Here is a 24,752-nt window from a genome sequence, read left to right as displayed (position 1 = left end):
ACACACACTAACTATGTCCTGGAGACACAGGTAACACACCTGAACACACACCGACACTAACTATGTCCTGGGGACACAGGTAACACACCTGAACACACACCGACACTAATTATGTCCTGGAGACACAGGTAACACACCTGAACACACACACACACTAACTATGTCCTGGGGACACAGGTAACACACCTGAACACACACACACACTAACTATGTCCTGGAGACACAGGGAACACACCTGAACACACACCGACACTAACTATGTCCTGGAGACACAGGTAACACACCTGAACACACACACACACACTAACTATGTCCTGGAGACACAGGTAACACACCTGAACACACACCGACACTAACTATGTCCTGGAGACACAGGTAACACACCTGAACACACACCGACACTAACTATGTCCTGGAGACACAGGTAACACACCTGAACACACACCGACACTAACTATGTCCTGGGGACACAGGTAACACACCTGAACACACACCGACACTAACTATGTCCTGGAGACACAGGTAACACACCTGAACACACACCGACACTAACTATGTCCTGGAGACACAGGTAACACACCTGAACACACACCGACACTAACTATGTCCTGGAGACACAGGTAACACACCTGAACACACACCGACACTAATTATGTCCTGGAGACACAGGTAACACACCTGAACACACACACACACTAACTATGTCCTGGGGACACAGGTAACACACCTGAACACACACACACACACTAACTATGTCCTGGGGACACAGGTAACACACCTGAACACACACCGACACTAACTATGTCCTGGAGACACAGGTAACACACCTGAACACACACCGACACTAACTATGTCCTGGAGACACAGGTAACACACCTGAACACACACACACCGACACTAACTATGTCCTGGAGACACAGGTAACACACCTGAACACACACCGACACTAACTATGTCCTGGAGACACAGGTAACACACCTGAACACACACTGACACTAACTATGTCCTGGGGACACAGGTAACACACCTGAACACACACACACACTAACTATGTCCTGGGGACACAGGTAACACACCTGAACACACACACACACTAACTATGTCCTGGGGACACAGGTAACACACCTGAACACACACCGACACTAACTATGTCCTGGAGACACAGGTAACACACCTGAACACACACCGACACTAACTATGTCCTGGAGACACAGGTAACACACCTGAACACACACCGACACTAACTATGTCCTGGGGACACAGGTAACACACACCGACACTAACTATATCTCACAAAAGTGATGGGTGCAGTGAGCTCTGATTTGATTATATCACTCACCTGTCTGATCTACCGATGGGTTTAGGTCCTGACCAGTGTTAACATTCTCCTTCTCTTATTCTCTCTCCCTCTGCTCCATGCCTCACCCACCTCTCTCCCTCTGCTCCATGCCTCACCCATCTCTCTCCCTCTGCTCCATGCCTCACCCACCTCTCTCCCTCTGCTCCATGCCTCACCCACCTCTCTCCCTCTGCTCCATGCCTCACCCACCTCTCTCCCCCTGCTCCATGCCTCACCCACCTCTCTCCCTCTGCTCCATGCCTCACCCACCTCTCTCCCTCTGCTCCATGCCTCACCCACCGCTCTCCCTCTGCTCCATGCCTCACCCACCGCTCTCCCTCTGCTCCATGCCTCACCCACCTCTCTCCCTCTGCTCCATGCCTCACCCACCTCTCTCCCTCTGCTCCATGCCTCACCCACCTCTCTCCCTCTGCTCCATGCCTCACCAACCTCTCTCCCTCTACTCCATGCCTCACCCACCTCTCTCCCTCTGCTCCATGCCTCACCAACCTCTCTCCCTCTGCTCCATGCCTCACCCACCTCTCTCCCTCTGCTCCATGCCTCACCCACCTCTCTCCCTCTGCTCCATGCCTCACCCACCGCTCTCCCTCTGCTCCATGCCTCACCCACCGCTCTCCCTCTGCTCCATGCCTCACCCACCTCTCTCCCTCTGCTCCATGCCTCACCCACCTCTCTCCCTCTGCTCCATGCCTCACTCACCTCTCTCCCTCTGCTCCATGCCTCACCCACCTCTCTCCCTCTGCTCCATGCCTCACTCACCTCTCTCCCTCTGCTCCATGCCTCACCCACCTCTCTCCCTCTGCTCCATGCCTCACTCACCTCTCTCCCTCTGCTCCATGCCTCACCCACCTCTCTCCCTCTGCTCCATGCCTCACTCACCTCTCTCCCTCTGCTCCATGCCTCACCCATCTCTCTCCCTCTGCTCCATGCCTCACCCACCTCTCTCCCTCTGCTCCATGCCTCACTCACCTCTCTCCCTCTGCTCCATGCCTCACCCACCTCTCTCCCTCTGCTCCATGCCTCACCCACCTCTCTCCCTCTGCTCCATGCCTCACCCACCTCTCTCCCTCTGCTCCATGCCTCACCACCTCTCTCCCTCTGCTCCATGCCTCACCACCTCTCTCCCTCTGCTCCATGCCTCACCCACCTCTCTCCCTCTGCTCCATGCCTCACCCACCTCTCTCCCTCTGCTCCATGCCTCACCCACCTCTCTCCCTCTGCTCCATGCCTCACCCACCTCTCTCCCTCTGCTCCATGCCTCACCCACCTCTCTCCCTCTGCTCCATGCCTCACCCACCTCTCTCCCTCTGCTCCATGCCTCACCCACCTCTCTCCCTCTGCTCCATGCCTCACCCACCTCTCCCCCTCTGCTCCATGCCTCACCCACCTCTCTCCCTCTGCTCCATGCCTCACCCACCTCTCTCCCTCTGCTCCATGCCTCACCCACCTCTCTCCCTCTGCTCCATGCCTCACCCACCTCTCTCCCTCTGCTCCATGCCTCACCCACCTCTCTCCCTCTGCTCCATGCCTCACCCACCTCTCTCCCTCTGCTCCATGCCTCACCACCTCTCTCCCTCTGCTCCATGCCTCACCCACCTCTCTCCCTCTGCTCCATGCCTCACCACCTCTCTCCCTCTGCTCCATGCCTCACCCACCTCTCTCCCTCTGCTCCATGCCTCACCACCTCTCTCCCTCTGCTCCATGCCTCACCCACCTCTCTCCCTCTGCTCCATGCCTCACCCACCTCTCTCCCTCTGCTCCATGCCTCACCACCTCTCTCCCTCTGCTCCATGCCTCACCCACCTCTCTCCCTCTGCTCCATGCCTCACCCACCGCTCTCCCTCTGCTCCATGCCTCACCCACCTCTCTCCCTCTGCTCCATGCCTCACCACCTCTCTCCCTCTGCTCCATGCCTCACCCACCTCTCTCCCTCTGCTCCATGCCTCACCCACCTCTCTCCCTCTGCTCCATGCCTCACCACCTCTCTCCCTCTGCTCCATGCCTCACCCACCTCTCTCCCTCTGCTCCATGCCTCACCACCTCTCTCCCTCTGCTCCATGCCTCACCCACCTCTCTCCCTCTGCTCCATGCCTCACCCACCTCTCTCCCTCTGCTCCATGCCTCACCAACCTCTCTCCCTCTGCTCCATGCCTCACCCACCTCTCTCCCTCTGCTCCATGCCTCACCCACCTCTCTCCCTCTGCTCCATGCCTCACCCACCTCTCTCCCTCTGCTCCATGCCTCACCCACCTCTCTCCCTCTGCTCCATGCCTCACCCACCTCTCTCCCTCTGCTCCATGCCTCACCCACCTCTCCCCCTCTGCTCCATGCCTCACCCACCTCTCTCCCTCTGCTCCATGCCTCACCACCTCTCTCCCTCTGCTCCATGCCTCACCCACCTCTCTCCCTCTGCTCCATGCCTCACTCACCTCTCTCCCTCTGCTCCATGCCTCACCCACCTCTCTCCCTCTGCTCCATGCCTCACCACCTCTCTCCCTCTGCTCCATGCCTCACCACCTCTCTCCCTCTGCTCCATGCCTCACCCACCTCTCTCCCTCTGCTCCATGCCTCCCCACCTCTCTCCCTCTGCTCCATGCCTCACCCACCTCTCTCCCTCTGCTCCATGCCTCACCCACCTCTCTCCCTCTGCTCCATGCCTCCCCACCTCTCTCCCTCTGCTCCATGCCTCACCCACCTCTCTCCCTCTGCTCCATGCCTCACCCACCTCTCTCCCTCTGCTCCATGCCTCACCCACCTCTCTCCCTCTGCTCCATGCCTCACCCACCTCTCTCCCTCTGCTCCATGCCTCACCCACCTCTCTCCCTCTGCTCCATGCCTCACCCACCTCTCTCCCTCTGCTCCATGCCTCACCCACCTCTCTCCCTCTGCTCCATGCCTCACCCACCTCTCTCCCTCTGCTCCATGCCTCACCCACCTCTCTCCCTCTGCTCCATGCCTCACCCACCTCTCTCCCTCTGCTCCATGCCTCACCCACCTCTCTCCCTCTGCTCCATGCCTCACCCACCTCTCTCCCTCTGCTCCATGCCTCACCCACCTCTCTCCCTCTGCTCCATGCCTCACCCACCTCTCTCCCTCTGCTCCACCCGATCCATCGCTCCTTTAACTCATCCTGTCCATGACTTATCCCTGATTGGTGGTAACCGTGTGACAGGAGCCATGCCTGTATGTCCTCGCTCAATGTCCTGCCACCCCATGGGATCTATGTCCTTCAAGTCCATCCAGTCCCAGCCTCTGACCGTCTGCCGCAGTCAAGAGCCACGCCTCCCCAGGGACATGACCAATCGCAGAAGGACCACCGGCAACGCACCGGTAAGATATCATATAACATCATCAACCTGCACCGGTAACACGTGGCATCATCAACCTGCACCGGTAACACGTGGCATCATCAACCTGCACCGGTAACACACGACATCATCAACCTGCACCGGTAACACACGACATCATCAACCTGCACCGGTAGCACACGACACCATCAACCTGCACCGGTAACACATGACATCATCAACCTGCACCGGTAGCACACGACACCATCAACCTGCACCGGTAACACACGACACCATCAACCTGCACCGGTAACACACGACATCATCAACCTGCACCGGTAACACGTGGCATCATCAACCTGCACCGGTAACACACGACATCATCAACCTGCACCGGTAACACGTGGCATCATCAACCTGCACCGGTAACACACGACACCATCAACCTGCACCGGTAACACACGACATCATCAACCTGCACCGGTAGCACACGACATCATCAACCTGCACCGGTAGCACATGACATCATCAACCTCCACCGGTAGCACACGACATCATCAACCTGCACCGGTAGCACACGACACCATCAACCCGCACCGGTAACACGTGGCATCATCAACCTGCACCGGTAACACATGACATCACCAACCTGCACCGGTAACACATGACATCTTCAACCTGCACCGGTAGCACACGACATCATCAACCTGCACCGGTAGCACATGACATCTTCAACCTGCACCGGTAACACATGACATCACCAACCTGCACCGGTAACACATGACATCATCAACCTGCACCGGTAGCACATGACATCATCAACCTGCACCGGTAACACACGACATCATCAACCTGCACCGGTAACACATGACATCACCAACCTGCACCGGTAACACATGACATCTTCAACCTGCACCGGTAGCACATGACATCATCAACCTCCACCGGTAGCACACGACATCATCAACCTGCACCGGTAGCACACGACACCATCAACCCGCACCGGTAACACGTGACGACATCAACCTGCACCGGTAACACATGACATCACCAACCTGCACCGGTAACACATGACATCTTCAACCTGCACCGGTACCACATGATGACATCAACGCGCACCGGTAACACGTGACGACATCAACCCGCGCCGGTAATACGTGACATCAACCCGCACCGGTAACACGTGATGACATCAACGCGCGCCGGTAACACGTGACATCATCAACCTGCACCGGTAACACGTGACATCATCAACCCGCACCGGTAACACACGACATCATCAACCCTCACCGGTAACACACGACATCATCAACCCTCACCTTTAACACGTGACATCATCAACCCTCACCGGTAACACGTGACATCATCAACCCGCACCGGTAACACGTGACATCATCAACCTGCACCGGTAACACGTGACATCATCAACCCTCACCGGTAACCCACGACATCATCAACCCGCACCTTTAACACGTGACATCATCAACCCTCACCGGTAACACGTGACATCATCAACCCGCACCGGTAACACGTGACATCATCAACCTGCACCGGTAACACGTGACATCATCAACCCTCACCGGTAACCCACGACATCATCAACCCGCACCGGTAGGACTTGATGCGTGCATCAGTGATAACCGGGTCAGTCAGACACAATAGACCAGTCAGACTGTGTGCTCTGCGTCTGTCTGTGATGGATTATGACATTATTAAAGCTGCACTATGCAGAAATCACTCCGCCGTTTCCTAGTTTCTAACATTCTAATAGTTCGCCTCATTTCTGACAAAACAAGCGAGTATAGAGAATCATTCAACCATCTAAACCGCTGAGACATCTACTTTCCACAACCGAGCTGGTGTTCCCAACCAAAAACAAATCTTAAGAACGAGAAGCATAGAAATAACGTACATAGAACAGATATACCACTTCTTAGACTTGCTTTCATTGAGAATGACAGATCTATAACTCGTAGTTCTATGTGAATTTGGTGAGTCAGTTTGTACCTCCACACTGTACCATGTTAGCATCAATACATTACAGTCAGTTTGTACCTCCACACTGTACCATGTTAGCATCAATAGACTACAGTCAGTTTGTACCTCCACACTGTACCATGTTAGCATCAATACATTACAGTCAGTTTGTACCTCCACACTGTACCATGTTAGCATCAATAGACTACAGTCAGTTTGTACCTCCACACTGTACCATGTTAGCATCAATAGACTACAGTCAGTTTGTACCTCCACACTGTACCATGTTAGCATCAATAGACTACAGTCAGTTTGTACCTCCACACTGTACCATGTTAGCATCAATACACTACAGTCAGTTTGTACCTCCACACTGTACCATGTTAGCATCAATACATTACAGTCAGTTTGTACCTCCACACTGTACCATGTTAGCATCAATAGACTACAGTCAGTTTGTACCTCCACACTGTACCATGTTAGCATCAATAGACTACAGTCAGTTTGTACCTCCACACTGTACCATGTTAGCATCAATACACTACAGTCAGTTTGTACCTCCACACTGTACCATGTTAGCATCAATAGACTACAGTCAGTTTGTACCTCCACACTGTACCATGTTAGCATCAATAGACTACAGTCAGTTTGTACCTCCACACTGTACCATGTTAGCATCAATACACTACAGTCAGTTTGTACCTCCACACTGTACCATGTTAGCATCAATAGACTACAGTCAGTTTGTACCTCCACACTGTACCATGTTAGCATCAATAGACTACAGTCAGTTTGTACCTCCACACTGTACCATGTTAGCATCAATACACTACAGTCAGTTTGTACCTCCACACTGTACCATGTTAGCATCAATACACTACAGTCAGTTTGTACCTCCACACTGTACCATGTTAGCATCAATACACTACAGTCAGTTTGTACCTCCACACTGTACCATGTTAGCATCAATAGACTACAGTCAGTTTGTACCTCCACACTGTACCATGTTAGCATCAATACACTACAGTCAGTTTGTACCTCCACACTGTACCATGTTAGCATCAATACACTACAGTCAGTTTGTACCTCCACACTGTACCATGTTAGCATCAACACACTACAGTCAGTCCGTTTGGACCCCCTTCAGTCATGTCGTGTCAGAGGAAGAGAAGGCAGTCCCACATTAATTGAAGATCGTTTAATCTATCTGCCCGGATTCTGTCTGACAGCATAACTTATTTGTTTGTGTGTGTGTGTGTGTGTGTGTGTGTGTCTCTGTGTGTCTCTGTGTGTCTCTGTGTGTCTCTGTGTGTCTCTGTGTGTCTCTGTGTGTCTCTGTGTGTGTGTGTGTGTCTCTGTGTGTGTGTGTGTCTCTGTGTGTGTGTGTCTCTGTGTGTGTGTGTGTGTGTTTAAGGATAAGCAGAAGGACTTTGTCAGGAGGTCTTGGAGCAACCTCTCCCTGCCTCTGACCACACCTCCTCTGACCACACCTCCTCTGACCACGCCTACTGCCAAGAGGTTCCGGTCACCAGGGAAACAGCAGAGTAGAGTGACAGCGCCCTCACCTGGCAGGTTGGTGGAATAGCAGCTCATAGAGATCCTAGAGTTGTACTATTTCTATATTATGACTGTGTATGTCATTCTATGGACTGTCTCCTGAACTACCTCATCTAGTGGAAGTAACGGTTAGAGCAATCTTAGTGGGTCAGAACCTAAGGCTCTGGTTGGACCGGGCAGGTAGCCAAGTGGTTAGAGCGTTGGACTAGTAACCGGGAAGGTTTCTAGATTGAATCCCTGAGCTGATAAGGTTAAAATCTGTTGTTCTGCACCTGAACAAGGCAGTAAACCCACCGTTCCCCGGTAGGACGTCATTGTAAATTAAGAATTTGTTCTTTAACTGACTTAGTTGAATATAAATAAAAGTAGTGCACTATATAGGGAATAGGGTTCTGGTCTAAAGTAGTGCACTATATAGGGAATAGGGCTCTGGTCTAAAGTAGTGCACTGTATAGGGAATAGGGTTCTGGTCTAAAGTAGTGCACTATATAGGGAATAGGGTGCTATTTCAGAACAACCAAACACTCTCTCCTCTCTTTCCCCTTTCTCCCTCCCCACACCCCTCCAGACCCCCCCAGAAGCTGTCCCTTCCTCCCTCCAGACCCCCCCAGAAGCTGTCCCCTCGCCCCTCCACCCCCAAGCAGCTACGGTCTCCTAGTGGAGAGGACTTGGGGAACCTCAGGCCCAGTAGGACAGTGCCAGAGAGCCTGTCTCTGATTGGACTACAGGCAGGAGGACCTGAGGGAGACCAGGGGACTATGACCCCCTCCCAGCCCCGCCCACAGAGCCTGGGCCAACCCAAAGCCAGCCCCAGCACAGACACGGAAGACACACTGTCAGCAGTCAGTGGTGAGTGGAGGCTACACACACACACACACACACACACACACACACACATTTTCGGCAGCTGTTCTGTATATTCCACATCACTGCATTGTACAGCCACATGACGTGTGTGTGTGTGTGTGTGTAGAGAGTGTTGGCAGCTCCCCGGCCCATAAGCCTACTACAGGCACCACAGACCCAGAGGAGGCCACGCGGGTCCTGGCAGAGAAACGCAGACGAGCCCGAGAACAGAGGGAGAGAGGGGAGGAGAGGAGAGGTATACAGGAGGAGGCAGAGAGGTACAACTGTGTGTGTGTGTGTACTGTGTGTGTACTGTGTGTGTACTGTGTGTGTGTGTGTGTGTGTGTACTTACTCTGTGTGTATCCAGGTGTGGTAAGGCTGAGGAGAGACAGAGGAGAGAGGAGGAGGAGGAGAGAAGGAGGAAGGAGGAGGAGGAGGAGAGAGCCCAGCAGGAGAGAGAGGAGGCAGAGAGACAGCAGAAACAGGTCAGACAGATGAACTCTCTCTCTCTCTCTCTCACACGTTGTACTGACTGTGGAGGGGGTCGTGCTGACTGTGGAGGGGGTCGTGCTGACTGTGGAGGGGGTCGTGCTGACTGTGGAGGGGGTCGTGCTGACTGTGGAGGGGGTCGTGCTGACTGTGGAGGGGGTCGTGCTGACTGTGGAGGGGGTCGTGCTGACTGTGGAGGGGGTCGTGCTGACTGTGGAGGGGGTCGTGCTGACTGTGGAGGGGGTCGTGCTGACTGTGGACGGGGTCGTGCTGACTGTGGAGGGGGTCGTGCTGACTGTGGAGGGGGTCGTGCTGACTGTGGAGGGGTCGTGCTGACTGTGGAGGGGGTCGTGCTGACTGTGGAGGGGGTCGTGCTGACTGTGGAGGGGGTCGTGCTGACTGTGGAGGGGGTCGTGCTGACTGTGGAGGGGGTCGTGCTGACTGTGGAGGGGGTCGTGCTGACTGTGGAGGGGGTCGTGCTGACTGTGGAGGGGGTCGTGCTGACTGTGGAGGGGGTCGTGCTGACTGTGGAGGGGTCGTGCTGACTGTGGAGGGGGTCGTGCTGACTGTGGAGGGGGTCGTGCTGACTGTGGAGGGGGTCGTGCTGACTGTGGAGGGGGTCGTGCTGACTGTGGAGGGGGTCGTGCTGACTGTGGAGGGGGTCGTGCTGACTGTCTCTCTCTCTCTGTGTGTGTCTCAGAGAGAGGAGGAGGAGTGTCGTCAGAGGGAGGATGCAGACAGACTGAGGAAGGAGAGAGAGAAACATTTTCAGAAAGAAGAGGCTGACAGGTTGGAGAGGAAGAAGGTAACACGCGTTACAGGGTTTCTCGTCTTAACAAAATGCGACCGGAGATGGTGGTTCCGTTATATTGTGCCGCTGCTAAGTTGTCGTCACCATGGCGAAAAATAAAACGTCAAATGATACTCCTACCGAGGCACACTTTAGACATGTTAGAGCTACGGTATCTACACTTTCAAGATATTAGAGCTACGGTATCTACACCTTCATGATGCTATAGAGCTACGGTATCTAGACCTTCATGATGCTATAGAGCTACGGTATCTAGACCTTCATGATGCTATAGAGCTACGGTATCTACACCTTCATGATGCTATAGAGCTACGGTATCTAGACCTTCATGATGCTATAGAGCTACGGTATCTAGACCTTCATGATGCTATAGAGCTACGGTATCTACACCTTCATGATGCTATAGAGCTACGGTATCTACACCTTCATGATGCTATAGAGCTACGGTATCTACACCTTCATGATGCTATAGAGCTACGGTATCTAGACCTTCATGATGCTATAGAGCTACGGTATCTAGACCTTCATGATGCTATAGAGCTACGGTATCTAGACCTTCATGATGCTATAGAGCTACGGTATCTAGAACTTCATGATGCTATAGAGCTACGGTATCTAGACCTTCATGATGCTATAGAGCTACGGTATCTAGACCTTCATGATGCTATAGAGCTACGGTATCTAGACCTTCATGATGCTATAGAGCTACGGTATCTACACCATGATGCTATAGAGCTACGGTATCTAGACCTTCATGATGCTACAGCTATAGAGCTACGGTATCTAGACCTTCATGATGCTATAGAGCTACGGTATCTAGACCTTCATGATGCTACAGAGCTACGGTATCTAGACCTTCATGATGCTATAGAGCTACGGTATCTACACCTTCATGATGCTATAGAGCTACGGTATCTAGACCTTCATGATGCTATAGAGCTACGGTATCTAGACCTTCATGATGCTATAGAGCTACGGTATCTAGACCTTCATGATGCTATAGAGCTACGGTATCTAGACCTTCATGATGCTATAGAGCTACGGTATCTAGACCTTCATGATGCTATAGAGCTACGGTATCTAGACCTTCATGATGCTATAGAGCTACGGTATCTACACCTTCATGATGCTATAGAGCTACGGTATCTACACCTTCATGATGCTATAGAGCTACGGTATCTAGACCTTCATGATGCTATAGAGCTACGGTATCTACACCTTCATGATGCTATAGAGCTACGGTATCTACACCTTCATGATGCTATAGAGCTACGGTATCTAGACCTTCATGATGCTATAGAGCTACGGTATCTAGACCTTCATGATGCTATAGAGCTACGGTATCTAGACCTTCATGATGCTATAGAGCTACGGTATCTAGACCTTCATGATGCTATAGAGCTACGGTATCTAGACCTTCATGATGCTATAGAGCTACGGTATCTAGACCTTCATGATGCTATAGAGCTACGGTATCTAGACCTTCATGATGCTATAGAGCTACGGTATCTAGACCTTCATGATGCTATAGAGCTACGGTATCTAGACCTTCATGATGCTATAGAGCTACGGTATCTAGACCTTCATGATGCTATAGAGCTACGGTATCTACACCATGATGCTATAGAGCTACGGTATCTAGACCTTCATGATGCTATAGAGCTACGGTATCTAGACCTTCATGATGCTATAGAGCTACGGTATCTAGACCTTCATGATGCTATAGAGCTACGGTATCTAGACCTTCATGATGCTACAGCTATAGAGCTACGGTATCTAGACCTTCATGATGCTATAGATCTACAGTATCTAGACCTTCATGATGCTATAGAGCTACGGTATCTAGACCTTCATGATGCTATAGAGCTACGGTATCTACACCATGATGCTATAGAGCTACGGTATCTAGACCTTCATGATGCTATAGAGCTACGGTATCTAGACCTTCATGATGCTATAGAGCTACGGTATCTAGACCTTCATGATGCTATAGAGCTACGGTATCTAGACCTTCATGATGCTACAGCTATAGAGCTACGGTATCTAGACCTTCATGATGCTATAGAGCTACGGTATCTACACCTTCATGATGCTATAGAGCTACAGTATCTAGACCTTCATGATGCTATAGAGCTACGGTATCTAGACCTTCATGATGCTATAGAGCTACGGTATCTAGACCTTCATGATGCTATAGAGCTACGGTATCTAGACCTTCATGATGCTATAGAGCTACGGTATCTAGACCTTCATGATGCTATAGAGCTACGGTATCTAGACCTTCATGATGCTATAGAGCTACGGTATCTATACCTTCATGATGCTATAGAGCTACGGTATCTACACCATGATGCTATAGAGCTACGGTATCTAGACCTTCATGATGCTATAGAGCTACGGTATCTAGACCTTCATGATGCTATAGAGCTACGGTATCTAGACCTTCATGATGCTATAGAGCTACGGTATCTAGACCTTCATGATGCTATAGAGCTACGGTATCTAGACCTTCATGATGCTATAGAGCTACGGTATCTAGACCTTCATGATGCTAAAGAGCTACGGTATCTAGACCTTCATGATGCTATAGAGCTACGGGATCTAGACCTTCATGATGCTATAGAGCTACGGTATCTAGACCTTCATGATGCTATAGAGCTACGGTATCTAGACCTTCATGATGCTATAGAGCTACGGTATCTACACCTTCATGATGCTATAGAGCTACGGTATCTAGACCTTCATGATGCTATAGAGCTACGGTATCTAGACCTTCATGATGCTATAGAGCTACAGTATCTACACCTTCATGATGCTATAGAGCTACGATATCTAGACCTTCATGATGCTATAGAGCTACGGTATCTACACCATGATGCTATAGAGCTACGGTATCTAGACCTTCATGATGCTATAGAGCTACGGTATCTACACCTTCATGATGCTATAGAGCTACGGTATCTAGACCTTCATGATGCTATAGAGCTACGGTATCTAGACCTTCATGATGCTATAGAGCTACGGTATCTAGACCTTCATGACGCTATAGAGCTACGGTATCTAGACCTTCATGATGCTATAGAGCTACGGTATCTAGACCTTCATGATGCTATAGAGCTACGGTATCTACACCTTCATGATGCTATAGAGCTACGGTATCTACACCTTCATGATGCTATAGAGCTACGGTATCTAGACCTTCATGATGCTATAGAGCTACGGTATCTACACCTTCATGATGCTATAGAGCTACGGTATCTAGACCTTCATGATGCTATAGAGCTACGGTATCTAGACCTTCATGATGCTATAGAGCTACGGTATCTAGACCTTCATGATGCTATAGAGCTACGGTATCTAGACCTTCATGATGCTATAGAGCTACGGTATCTAGAACTTCATGATGCTATAGAGCTACGGTGTCTAGACCTTCATGATGCTATAGAGCTACGGTATCTAGACCTTCATGATGCTATAGAGCTACGGTATCTAGACCTTCATGATGCTATAGAGCTACGGTATCTAGACCTTCATGATGCTAGAGAGCTACGTTATCTAGACCTTCATGATGCTATAGAGCTACGGTATCTACACCTTCATGATGCTATAGAGCTACGGTATCTAGACCTTCATGATGCTATAGAGCTACGGTATCTACACCTTCATGATGCTATAGAGCTACGGTATCTAGACCTTCATGATGCTATAGAGCTACGGTATCTACACCTTCATGATGCTACAGCTATAGAGCTACGGTATCTAGACCTTCATGATGCTATAGAGCTACGGTATCTACACCTTCATGATGCTATAGAGCTACGGTATCTACACCTTCATGATGCTATAGAGCTACGGTATCTACACCTTCATGATGCTATAGAGCTACGGTATCTAGACCTTCATGATGCTATAGAGCTACGGTATCTAGACCTTCATGATGCTACAGAGCTACGGTATCTACGCCTTCATGATGCTATAGAGCTACGGTATCTAGACCTTCATGATGCTATAGAGCTACGGTATCTAGACCTTCATGATGCTATAGAGCTACGGTATCTAGACCTTCATGATGCTATAGAGCTACGGTATCTAGACCTTTATGATGCTATAGAGCTACGGTATCTACACCTTCATGATGCTATAGAGCTACGGTATCTAGACCTTCATGATGCTATAGAGCTACGGTATCTACACCTTCATGATGCTATAGAGCTACGGTATCTACACCTTCATGATGCTATAGAGCTACGGTATCTACACCTTCATGATGCTATAGAGCTACGGTATCTACACCTTCATGATGCTATAGAGCTACGGTATCTACACCATGATGCTATAGAGCTACGGTATCTAGACCTTCATGATGCTATAGAGCTACGGTATCTACACCTTCATGATGCTATAGAGCTACGGTATCTAGACTTTCATGATGCTATAGAGCTACGGTATCTAGACCTTCATGATGCTATAGAGCTACGGTATCTACACCTTCATGATGCTATAGAGCTACGGTATCTAGACCTTCATGATGCTATAGAGCTACGGTATCTACACCTTCATGATGCTATAGAGCTACGGTATCTAGACCTTCATGATGCTATAGAGCTACGGTATCTACACCTTCATGATGCTACAGCTATAGAGCTACGGTATCTAGACCTTCATGATGCTATAGAGCTACGGTATCTACACCTTCATGATGCTATAGAGCTACGGTATCTAGACCTTCATGATGCTATAGAGCTACGGTATCTAGACCTTCATGATGCTATAGAGCTACGGTATCTAGACCTTCATGATGCTATAGAGCTACGGTATCTAGACCTTCATGATGCTATAGAGCTACGGTATCTAGACCTTCATGATGCTACAGAGCTACGGTATCTACGCCTTCATGATGCTATAGAGCTACGGTATCTACACCATGATGCTATAGAGCTACGGTATCTAGACCTTCATGATGCTATAGAGCTACGGTATCTAGACCTTCATGATGCTATAGAGCTACGGTATCTAGACCTTCATGATGCTATAGAGCTACGGTATCTACACCTTCATGATGCTATAGAGCTACGGTATCTAGACCTTCATGATGCTATAGAGCTACGGTATCTAGAACTTCATGATGCTATAGAGCTACGGTATCTAGACCTTCATGATGCTATAGAGCTACGGTATCTAGACCTTCATGATGCTATAGAGCTACGGTTTCTACACCTTCATGATGCTATAGAGCTACGGTATCTACACCTTCATGATGCTATAGAGCTACGGTATCTAGACCTTCATGATGCTATAGAGCTACGGTATCTAGACCTTCATGATGCTATAGAGCTACGGTATCTACACCTTCATGATGCTATAGAGCTACGGTATCTAGACCTTCATGATGCTATAGAGCTACGGTATCTAGACCTTCATGATGCTATAGAGCTACGGTATCTAGACCTTCATGATGCTATAGAGCTACGGTATCTACACCTTCATGATGCTACAGCTATAGAGCTACGGTATCTACACCTTCATGATGCTATAGAGCTACGGTATCTAGACCTTCATGATGCTATAGAGCTACGGTATCTAGACCTTCATGATGCTATAGAGCTACGGTATCTACACCTTCATGATGCTATAGAGCTACGGTATCTACACCATGATGCTATAGAGCTACGGTATCTAGACCTTCATGATGCTACAGCTATAGAGCTACGGTATCTAGACCTTCATGATGCTATAGAGCTACGGTATCTACACCTTCATGATGCTATAGAGCTACGGTATCTAGACCTTCATGATGCTATAGAGCTACGGTATCTACACCTTCATGATGCTACAGCTATAGAGCTACGGTATCTAGACCTTCATGATGCTATAGAGCTACGGTATCTACACCTTCATGATGCTATAGAGCTACGGTATCTAGACCTTCATGATGCTATAGAGCTACGGTATCTAGACCTTCATGATGCTATAGAGCTACGGTATCTACACCTTCATGATGCTATAGAGCTACGGTATCTACACCTTCATGATGCTATAGAGCTACGGTATCTAGACCTTCATGATGCTATAGAGCTACGGTATCTAGAACTTCATGATGCTATAGAGCTACGGTATCTAGACCTTCATGATGCTATAGAGCTACGGTATCTAGACCTTCATGATGCTATAGAGCTACGGTATCTACACCTTCATGATGCTATAGAGCTACGGTATCTACACCTTCATGATGCTATAGAGCTACGGTATCTAGACCTTCATGATGCTATAGAGCTACGGTATCTAGACCTTCATGATGCTATAGAGCTACGGTATCTAGACCTTCATGATGCTATAGAGCTACGGTATATAGACCTTCATGATGCTATAGAGCTACGGTATCTACACCTTCATGATGCTATAGAGCTACGGTATCTAGACCTTCATGATGCTATAGAGCTACGGTATCTACACCTTCATGATGCTATAGAGCTACGGTATCTAGACCTTCATGATGCTATAGAGCTACGGTATCTAGACCTTCATGATGCTATAGAGCTACGGTATCTACACCTTCATGATGCTATAGAGCTACGGTATCTACACCTTCATGATGCTATAGAGCTACGGTATCTAGACCTTCATGATGCTATAGAGCTACGGTATCTAGACCTTCATGATGCTATAGAGCTACGGTATCTACACCTTCATGATGCTATAGAGCTACGGTATCTACACCATGATGCTATAGAGCTACGGTATCTAGACCTTCATGATGCTACAGCTATAGAGCTACGGTATCTACACCTTCATGATGCTATAGAGCTACGGTATCTAGACCTTCATGATGCTATAGAGCTACGGTATCTACACCTTCATGATGCTACAGCTATAGAGCTACGGTATCTAGACCTTCATGATGCTATAGAGCTACGGTATCTAGACCTTCATGATGCTACAGCTATAGAGCTACGGTATCTACACCTTCATGATGCTATAGAGCTACGGTATCTAGACCTTCATGATGCTATAGAGCTACGGTATCTACACCTTCATGATGCTACAGCTATAGATCTACGGTATCTAGACCTTCATGATGCTATAGAGCTACGGTATCTAGACCTTCATGATGCTATAGAGCTACGGTATCTAGACCTTCATGATGCTATAGAGCTACGGTATCTAGACCTTCATGATGCTATAGAGCTACGGTATCTACACCTTCATGATGCTATAGAGCTACGGTATCTAGACCTTCATGATGCTATAGAGCTACGGTATCTAGACCTTCATGATGCTATAGAGCTACGGTATCTAGACCTTCATGATGCTATAGAGCTACGGTATCTAGACCTTCATGATGCTACAGAGCTACGGTATCTACGCCTTCATGATGCTATAGAGCTACGGTATCTACGCCTTCATGATGCTATAGAGCTACGGTATCTAGACCTTCATGATGCTATAGAGCTACGGTATCTAGACCTTCATGATGCTATAGAGCTACGGTATCTAGACCTTCATGATGCTATAGAGCTACGGTATCTACACCTTCATGATGCTATAGAGCTACGGTATCTAGACCTTCATGATGCTATAGAGCTACGGTATCTAGAACTTCATGATGCTATAGAGCTACGGTATCTAGACCTTCATGATGCTATAGAGCTACGGTATCTAGACCTTCATGATGCTATAGAGCTACGGTATCTACACCTTCATGATGCTATAGAGCTACGGTATCTAGACCTTCATGATGCTATAGAGCTACGGTATCTAGACCTTCATGATGCTATAGAGCTACGGTATCTAGACCTTCATGATGCTATAGAGCTACGGTATCTAGACCTTCATGATGCTATAGAGCTACGGTATCTAGACCTTCATGATGCTATAGAGCTACGGTATCTACACCTTCATGATGCTATAGAGCTACGGTATCTAGACCTTCATGATGCTATAGAGCTACGGTATCTACACCTTCATGATGCTATAGAGCTACGGTATCTAGACCTTCATGATGCTATAGAGCTACGGTATCTAGACCTTCATGATGCTATAGAGCTACGGTATCTACACCTTCATGATGCTACAGCTATAGAGCTACGGTATCTACACCTTCATGATGCTATAGAGCTACGGTATCTAGACCTTCATGATGCTATAGAGCTACGGTATCTAGACCTTCATGATGCTATAGAGCTACGGTATCTACACCTTCATGATGCTATAGAGCTACGGTATCTACACCATGATGCTATAGAGCTACGGTATCTAGACCTTCATGATGCTACAGCTATAGAGCTACGGTATCTACACCTTCATGATGCTATAGAGCTACGGTATCTAGACCTTCATGATGCTATAGAGCTACGGTATCTACACCTTCATGATGCTACAGCTATAGAGCTACGGTATCTAGACCTTCATGATGCTATAGAGCTACGGTATCTAGACCTTCATGATGCTATAGAGCTACGGTATCTAGACCTTCATGATGCTATAGAGCTACGGTATCTACACCTTCATGATGCTATAGAGCTACGGTATCTACACCTTCATGATGCTATAGAGCTACGGTATCTACACCTTCATGATGCTATAGAGCTACGGTATCTAGACCTTCATGATGCTATAGAGCTACGGTATCTACACCTTCATGATGCTATAGAGCTACGGTATCTAGACCTTCATGATGCTATAGAGCTACGGTATCTACACCTTCATGATGCTATAGAGCTACGGTATCTACACCTTCATGATGCTATAGAGCTACGGTATCTACACCTTCATGATGCTATAGAGCTACGGTATCTACACCTTCATGATGCTATAGAGCTACGGTATCTACACCTTCATGATGCTATAGAGCTACGGTATCTACACCTTCATGATGCTATAGAGCTACGGTATCTACACCATGATGCTATAGAGCTACGGTATCTAGACCTTCATGATGCTATAGAGCTACGGTATCTAGACCTTCATGATGCTATAGAGCTACGGTATCTAGACCTTCATGATGCTATAGAGCTACGGTATCTACACCTTCATGATGCTATAGAGCTACGGTATCTAGACCTTCATGATGCTATAGAGCTACGGTATCTAGACCTTCATGATGCTATAGAGCTACGGTATCTACACCTTCATGATGCTATAGAGCTACGGTATCTAGACCTTCATGATGCTATAGAGCTACGGTATCTACACCTTCATGATGCTATAGAGCTACGGTATCTAGACCTTCATGATGCTATAGAGCTACGGTATCTAGACCTTCATGATGCTATAGAGCTACGGTATCTAGACCTTCATGATGCTATAGAGCTACGGTATCTAGACCTTCATGATGCTATAGAGCTACGGTATCTAGACCTTCATGATGCTATAGAGCTACGGTATCTAGACCTTCATGATGCTATAGAGCTACGGTATCTAGACCTTCATGATGCTATAGAGCTACGGTATCTAGACCTTCATGATGCTATAGAGCTACGGTATCTAGACCTTCATGATGCTATAGAGCTACGGTATCTAGACCTTCATGATGCTATAGAGCTACGGTATCTAGACCTTCATGATGCTATAGAGCTACGGTATCTACACCTTCATGATGCTATAGAGCTACGGTATCTAGACCTTCATGATGCTATAGAGCTACGGTATCTAGACCTTCATGATGCTATAGAGCTACGGTATCTACACCTTCATGATGCTAGTAGAGCTACGGTATCTAGACCTTCATGATGCTATAGAGCTACGGTATCTACACCTTCATGATGCTATAGAGCTACGGTATCTACACCTTCATGATGCTATAGAGCTACGGTATCTACACCTTCATGATGCTATAGAGCTACGGTATCTAGACCTTCATGATGCTATAGAGCTACGGTATCTAGACCTTCATGATGCTATAGAGCTACGGTATCTAGACCTTCATGATGCTATAGAGCTACGGTATCTAGACCTTCATGATGCTATAGAGCTACGGTATCTACACCTTCATGATGCTATAGAGCTACGGTATCTACACCTTCATGATGCTATAGAGCTACGGTATCTAGACCTTCATGATGCTATAGAGCTACGGTATCTAGACCTTCATGATGCTATAGAGCTACGGTATCTACACCTTCATGATGCTATAGAGCTACGGTATCTAGACCTTCATGATGCTATAGAGCTACGGTATCTAGACCTTCATGATGCTATAGAGCTACGGTATCTAGACCTTCATGATGCTATAGAGCTACGGTATCTAGACCTTCATGATGCTATAGAGCTACGGTATCTAGACCTTCATGATGCTATAGAGCTACGGTATCTAGACCTTCATGATGCTATAGAGCTACGGTATCTAGACCTTCATGATGCTATAGAGCTACGGTATCTAGACCTTCATGATGCTATAGAGCTACGGTATCTAGACCTTCATGATGCTATAGAGCTACGGTATCTAGACCTTCATGATGCTATAGAGCTACGGTATCTACACCTTCATGATGCTATAGAGCTACGGTATCTAGACCTTCATGATGCTATAGAGCTACGGTATCTAGACCTTCATGATGCTATAGAGCTACGGTATCTAGACCTTCATGATGCTATAGAGCTACGGTATCTAGACCTTCATGATGCTATAGAGCTACGGTATCTAGACCTTCATGATGCTATAGAGCTACGGTATCTAGACCTTCATGATGCTATAGAGCTACGGTATCTACACCTTCATGATGCTATAGAGCTACGGTATCTAGACCTTCATGATGCTATAGAGCTACGGTATCTACACCTTCATGATGCTATAGAGCTACGGTATCTACACCTTCATGATGCTATAGAGCTACGGTATCTAGACCTTCATGATGCTATAGAGCTACGGTATCTAGACCTTCATGATGCTATAGAGCTACGGTATCTAGACCTTCATGATGCTATAGAGCTACGGTATCTAGACCTTCATGATGCTATAGAGCTACGGTATCTAGACCTTCATGATGCTATAGAGCTACGGTATCTAGACCTTCATGATGCTATAGAGCTACGGTATCTAGACCTTCATGATGCTATAGAGCTACGGTATCTAGACCTTCATGATGCTATAGAGCTACGGTATCTAGACCTTCATGATGCTATAGAGCTACGGTATCTACACCTTCATGATGCTATAGAGCTACGGTATCTAGACCTTCATGATGCTATAGAGCTACGGTATCTAGACCTTCATGATGCTATAGAGCTACGGTATCTAGACCTTCATGATGCTATAGAGCTACGGTATCTAGACCTTCATGATGCTATAGAGCTACGGTATCTAGACCTTCATGATGCTATAGAGCTACGGTATCTACACCTTCATGATGCTATAGAGCTACGGTATCTAGACCTTCATGATGCTATAGAGCTACGGTATCTAGACCTTCATGATGCTATAGAGCTACGGTATCTAGACCTTCATGATGCTATAGAGCTACGGTATCTAGACCTTCATGATGCTATAGAGCTACGGTATCTACACCTTCATGATGCTATAGAGCTACGGTATCTAGACCTTCATGATGCTATAGAGCTACGGTATCTAGACCTTCATGATGCTATAGAGCTACGGTATCTAGACCTTCATGATGCTATAGAGCTACGGTATCTAGACCTTCATGATGCTATAGAGCTACGGTATCTAGACCTTCATGATGCTATAGAGCTACGGTATCTAGACCTTCATGATGCTATAGAGCTACGGTATCTAGACCTTCATGATGCTATAGAGCTACGGTATCTAGACCTTCATGATGCTATAGAGCTACGGTATCTAGACCTTCATGATGCTATAGAGCTACGGTATCTAGACCTTCATGATGCTATAGAGCTACGGTATCTAGACCTTCATGATGCTATAGAGCTACGGTATCTAGACCTTCATGATGCTATAGAGCTACGGTATCTAGACCTTCATGATGCTATAGAGCTACGGTATCTAGACCTTCATGATGCTATAGAGCTACGGTATCTAGACCTTCATGATGCTATAGAGCTACGGTATCTAGACCTTCATGATGCTATAGAGCTACGGTATCTAGACCTTCATGATGCTATAGAGCTACGGTATCTACACCTTCATGATGCTATAGAGCTACGGTATCTAGACCTTCATGATGCTATAGAGCTACGGTATCTAGACCTTCATGATGCTATAGAGCTACGGTATCTAGACCTTCATGATGCTATAGAGCTACGGTATCTAGACCTTCATGATGCTATAGAGCTACGGTATCTAGACCTTCATGATGCTATAGAGCTACGGTATCTAGACCTTCATGATGCTATAGAGCTACGGTATCTAGACCTTCATGATGCTATAGAGCTACGGTATCTAGACCTTCATGATGCTATAGAGCTACGGTATCTAGACCTTCATGATGCTATAGAGCTACGGTATCTAGACCTTCATGATGCTATAGAGCTACGGTATCTAGACCTTCATGATGCTATAGAGCTACGGTATCTAGACCTTCATGATGCTATAGAGCTACGGTATCTAGACCTTCATGATGCTATAGAGCTACGGTATCTAGACCTTCATGATGCTATAGAGCTACGGTATCTAGACCTTCATGATGCTATAGAGCTACGGTATCTAGACCTTCATGATGCTATAGAGCTACGGTATCTAGACCTTCATGATGCTATAGAGCTACGGTATCTAGACCTTCATGATGCTATAGAGCTACGGTATCTAGACCTTCATGATGCTATAGAGCTACGGTATCTAGACCTTCATGATGCTATAGAGCTACGGTATCTAGACCTTCATGATGCTATAGAGCTACGGTATCTAGACCTTCATGATGCTATAGAGCTACGGTATCTAGACCTTCATGATGCTATAGAGCTACGGTATCTACACCTTCATGATGCTATAGAGCTACGGTATCTACACCTTCATGATGCTATAGAGCTACGGTATCTAGACCTTCATGATGCTATAGAGCTACGGTATCTAGACCTTCATGATGCTATAGAGCTACGGTATCTACACCTTCATGATGCTATAGAGCTACGGTATCTAGACCTTCATGATGCTATAGAGCTACGGTATCTAGACCTTCATGATGCTATAGAGCTACGGTATCTACACCTTCATGATGCTATAGAGCTACGGTATCTACACCTTCATGATGCTATAGAGCTACGGTATCTAGACCTTCATGATGCTATAGAGCTACGGTATCTAGACCTTCATGATGCTATAGAGCTACGGTATCTAGACCTTCATGATGCTATAGAGCTACGGTATCTAGACCTTCATGATGCTATAGAGCTACGGTATCTACACCTTCATGATGCTATAGAGCTACGGTATCTAGACCTTCATGATGCTATAGAGCTACGGTATCTAGACCTTCATGATGCTATAGAGCTACGGTATCTAGACCTTCATGATGCTATAGAGCTACGGTATCTACACCTTCATGATGCTATAGAGCTACGGTATCTAGACCTTCATGATGCTATAGAGCTACGGTATCTACACCTTCATGATGCTATAGAGCTACGGTATCTAGACCTTCATGATGCTATAGAGCTACGGTATCTAGACCTTCATGATGCTATAGAGCTACGGTATCTACACCTTCATGATGCTATAGAGCTACGGTATCTAGACCTTCATGATGCTATAGAGCTACGGTATCTAGACCTTCATGATGCTATAGAGCTACGGTATCTAGACCTTCATGATGCTATAGAGCTACGGTATCTAGACCTTCATGATGCTATAGAGCTACGGTATCTAGACCTTCATGATGCTATAGAGCTACGGTATCTAGACCTTCATGATGCTATAGAGCTACGGTATCTAGACCTTCATGATGCTATAGAGCTACGGTATCTAGACCTTCATGATGCTATAGAGCTACGGTATCTAGACCTTCATGATGCTATAGAGCTACGGTATCTAGACCTTCATGATGCTATAGAGCTACGGTATCTAGACCTTCATGATGCTATAGAGCTACGGTATCTACACCTTCATGATGCTATAGAGCTACGGTATCTAGACCTTCATGATGCTATAGAGCTACGGTATCTACACCTTCATGATGCTATAGAGCTACGGTATCTACACCTTCATGATGCTATAGAGCTACGGTATCTAGACCTTCATGATGCTATAGAGCTACGGTATCTACACCTTCATGATGCTATAGAGCTACGGTATCTAGACCTTCATGATGCTATAGAGCTACGGTATCTAGACCTTCATGATGCTATAGAGCTACGGTATCTAGACCTTCATGATGCTATAGAGCTACGGTATCTAGACCTTCATGATGCTATAGAGCTACGGTATCTAGACCTTCATGATGCTATAGAGCTACGGTATCTACACCTTCATGATGCTATAGAGCTACGGTATCTAGACCTTCATGATGCTATAGA

At 47.4% G+C, this 24,752-nt stretch overlaps 1 protein-coding gene across 3 annotated transcripts in view; it reads left to right on the top strand.

The window, feature by feature from the left end:
- map7b (microtubule-associated protein 7b) overlaps positions 1-24,752 on the top strand; it is a 106,814-nt gene that overhangs the window by 65,068 nt on the left and 16,994 nt on the right. For all 3 annotated transcript variants that reach the window (XM_055873421.1, XM_055873423.1, XM_055873422.1), the window contains 6 exons: positions 4,533-4,690; positions 8,039-8,196; positions 8,750-9,030; positions 9,155-9,305; positions 9,396-9,513; positions 10,218-10,322. In XM_055873421.1, coding sequence (XP_055729396.1) covers positions 4,533-4,690; positions 8,039-8,196; positions 8,750-9,030; positions 9,155-9,305; positions 9,396-9,513; positions 10,218-10,322 — 971 coding nt within the window. The remainder of the gene's footprint in view (positions 1-4,532; positions 4,691-8,038; positions 8,197-8,749; positions 9,031-9,154; positions 9,306-9,395; positions 9,514-10,217; positions 10,323-24,752) is intronic.

This window comes from Salvelinus fontinalis, chromosome 20, assembly GCF_029448725.1.
Source record: "Salvelinus fontinalis isolate EN_2023a chromosome 20, ASM2944872v1, whole genome shotgun sequence".
Classification (NCBI taxonomy): domain Eukaryota; kingdom Metazoa; phylum Chordata; class Actinopteri; order Salmoniformes; family Salmonidae; genus Salvelinus; species Salvelinus fontinalis.
This window is presented reverse-complemented; position numbering and strand designations above follow the sequence as displayed.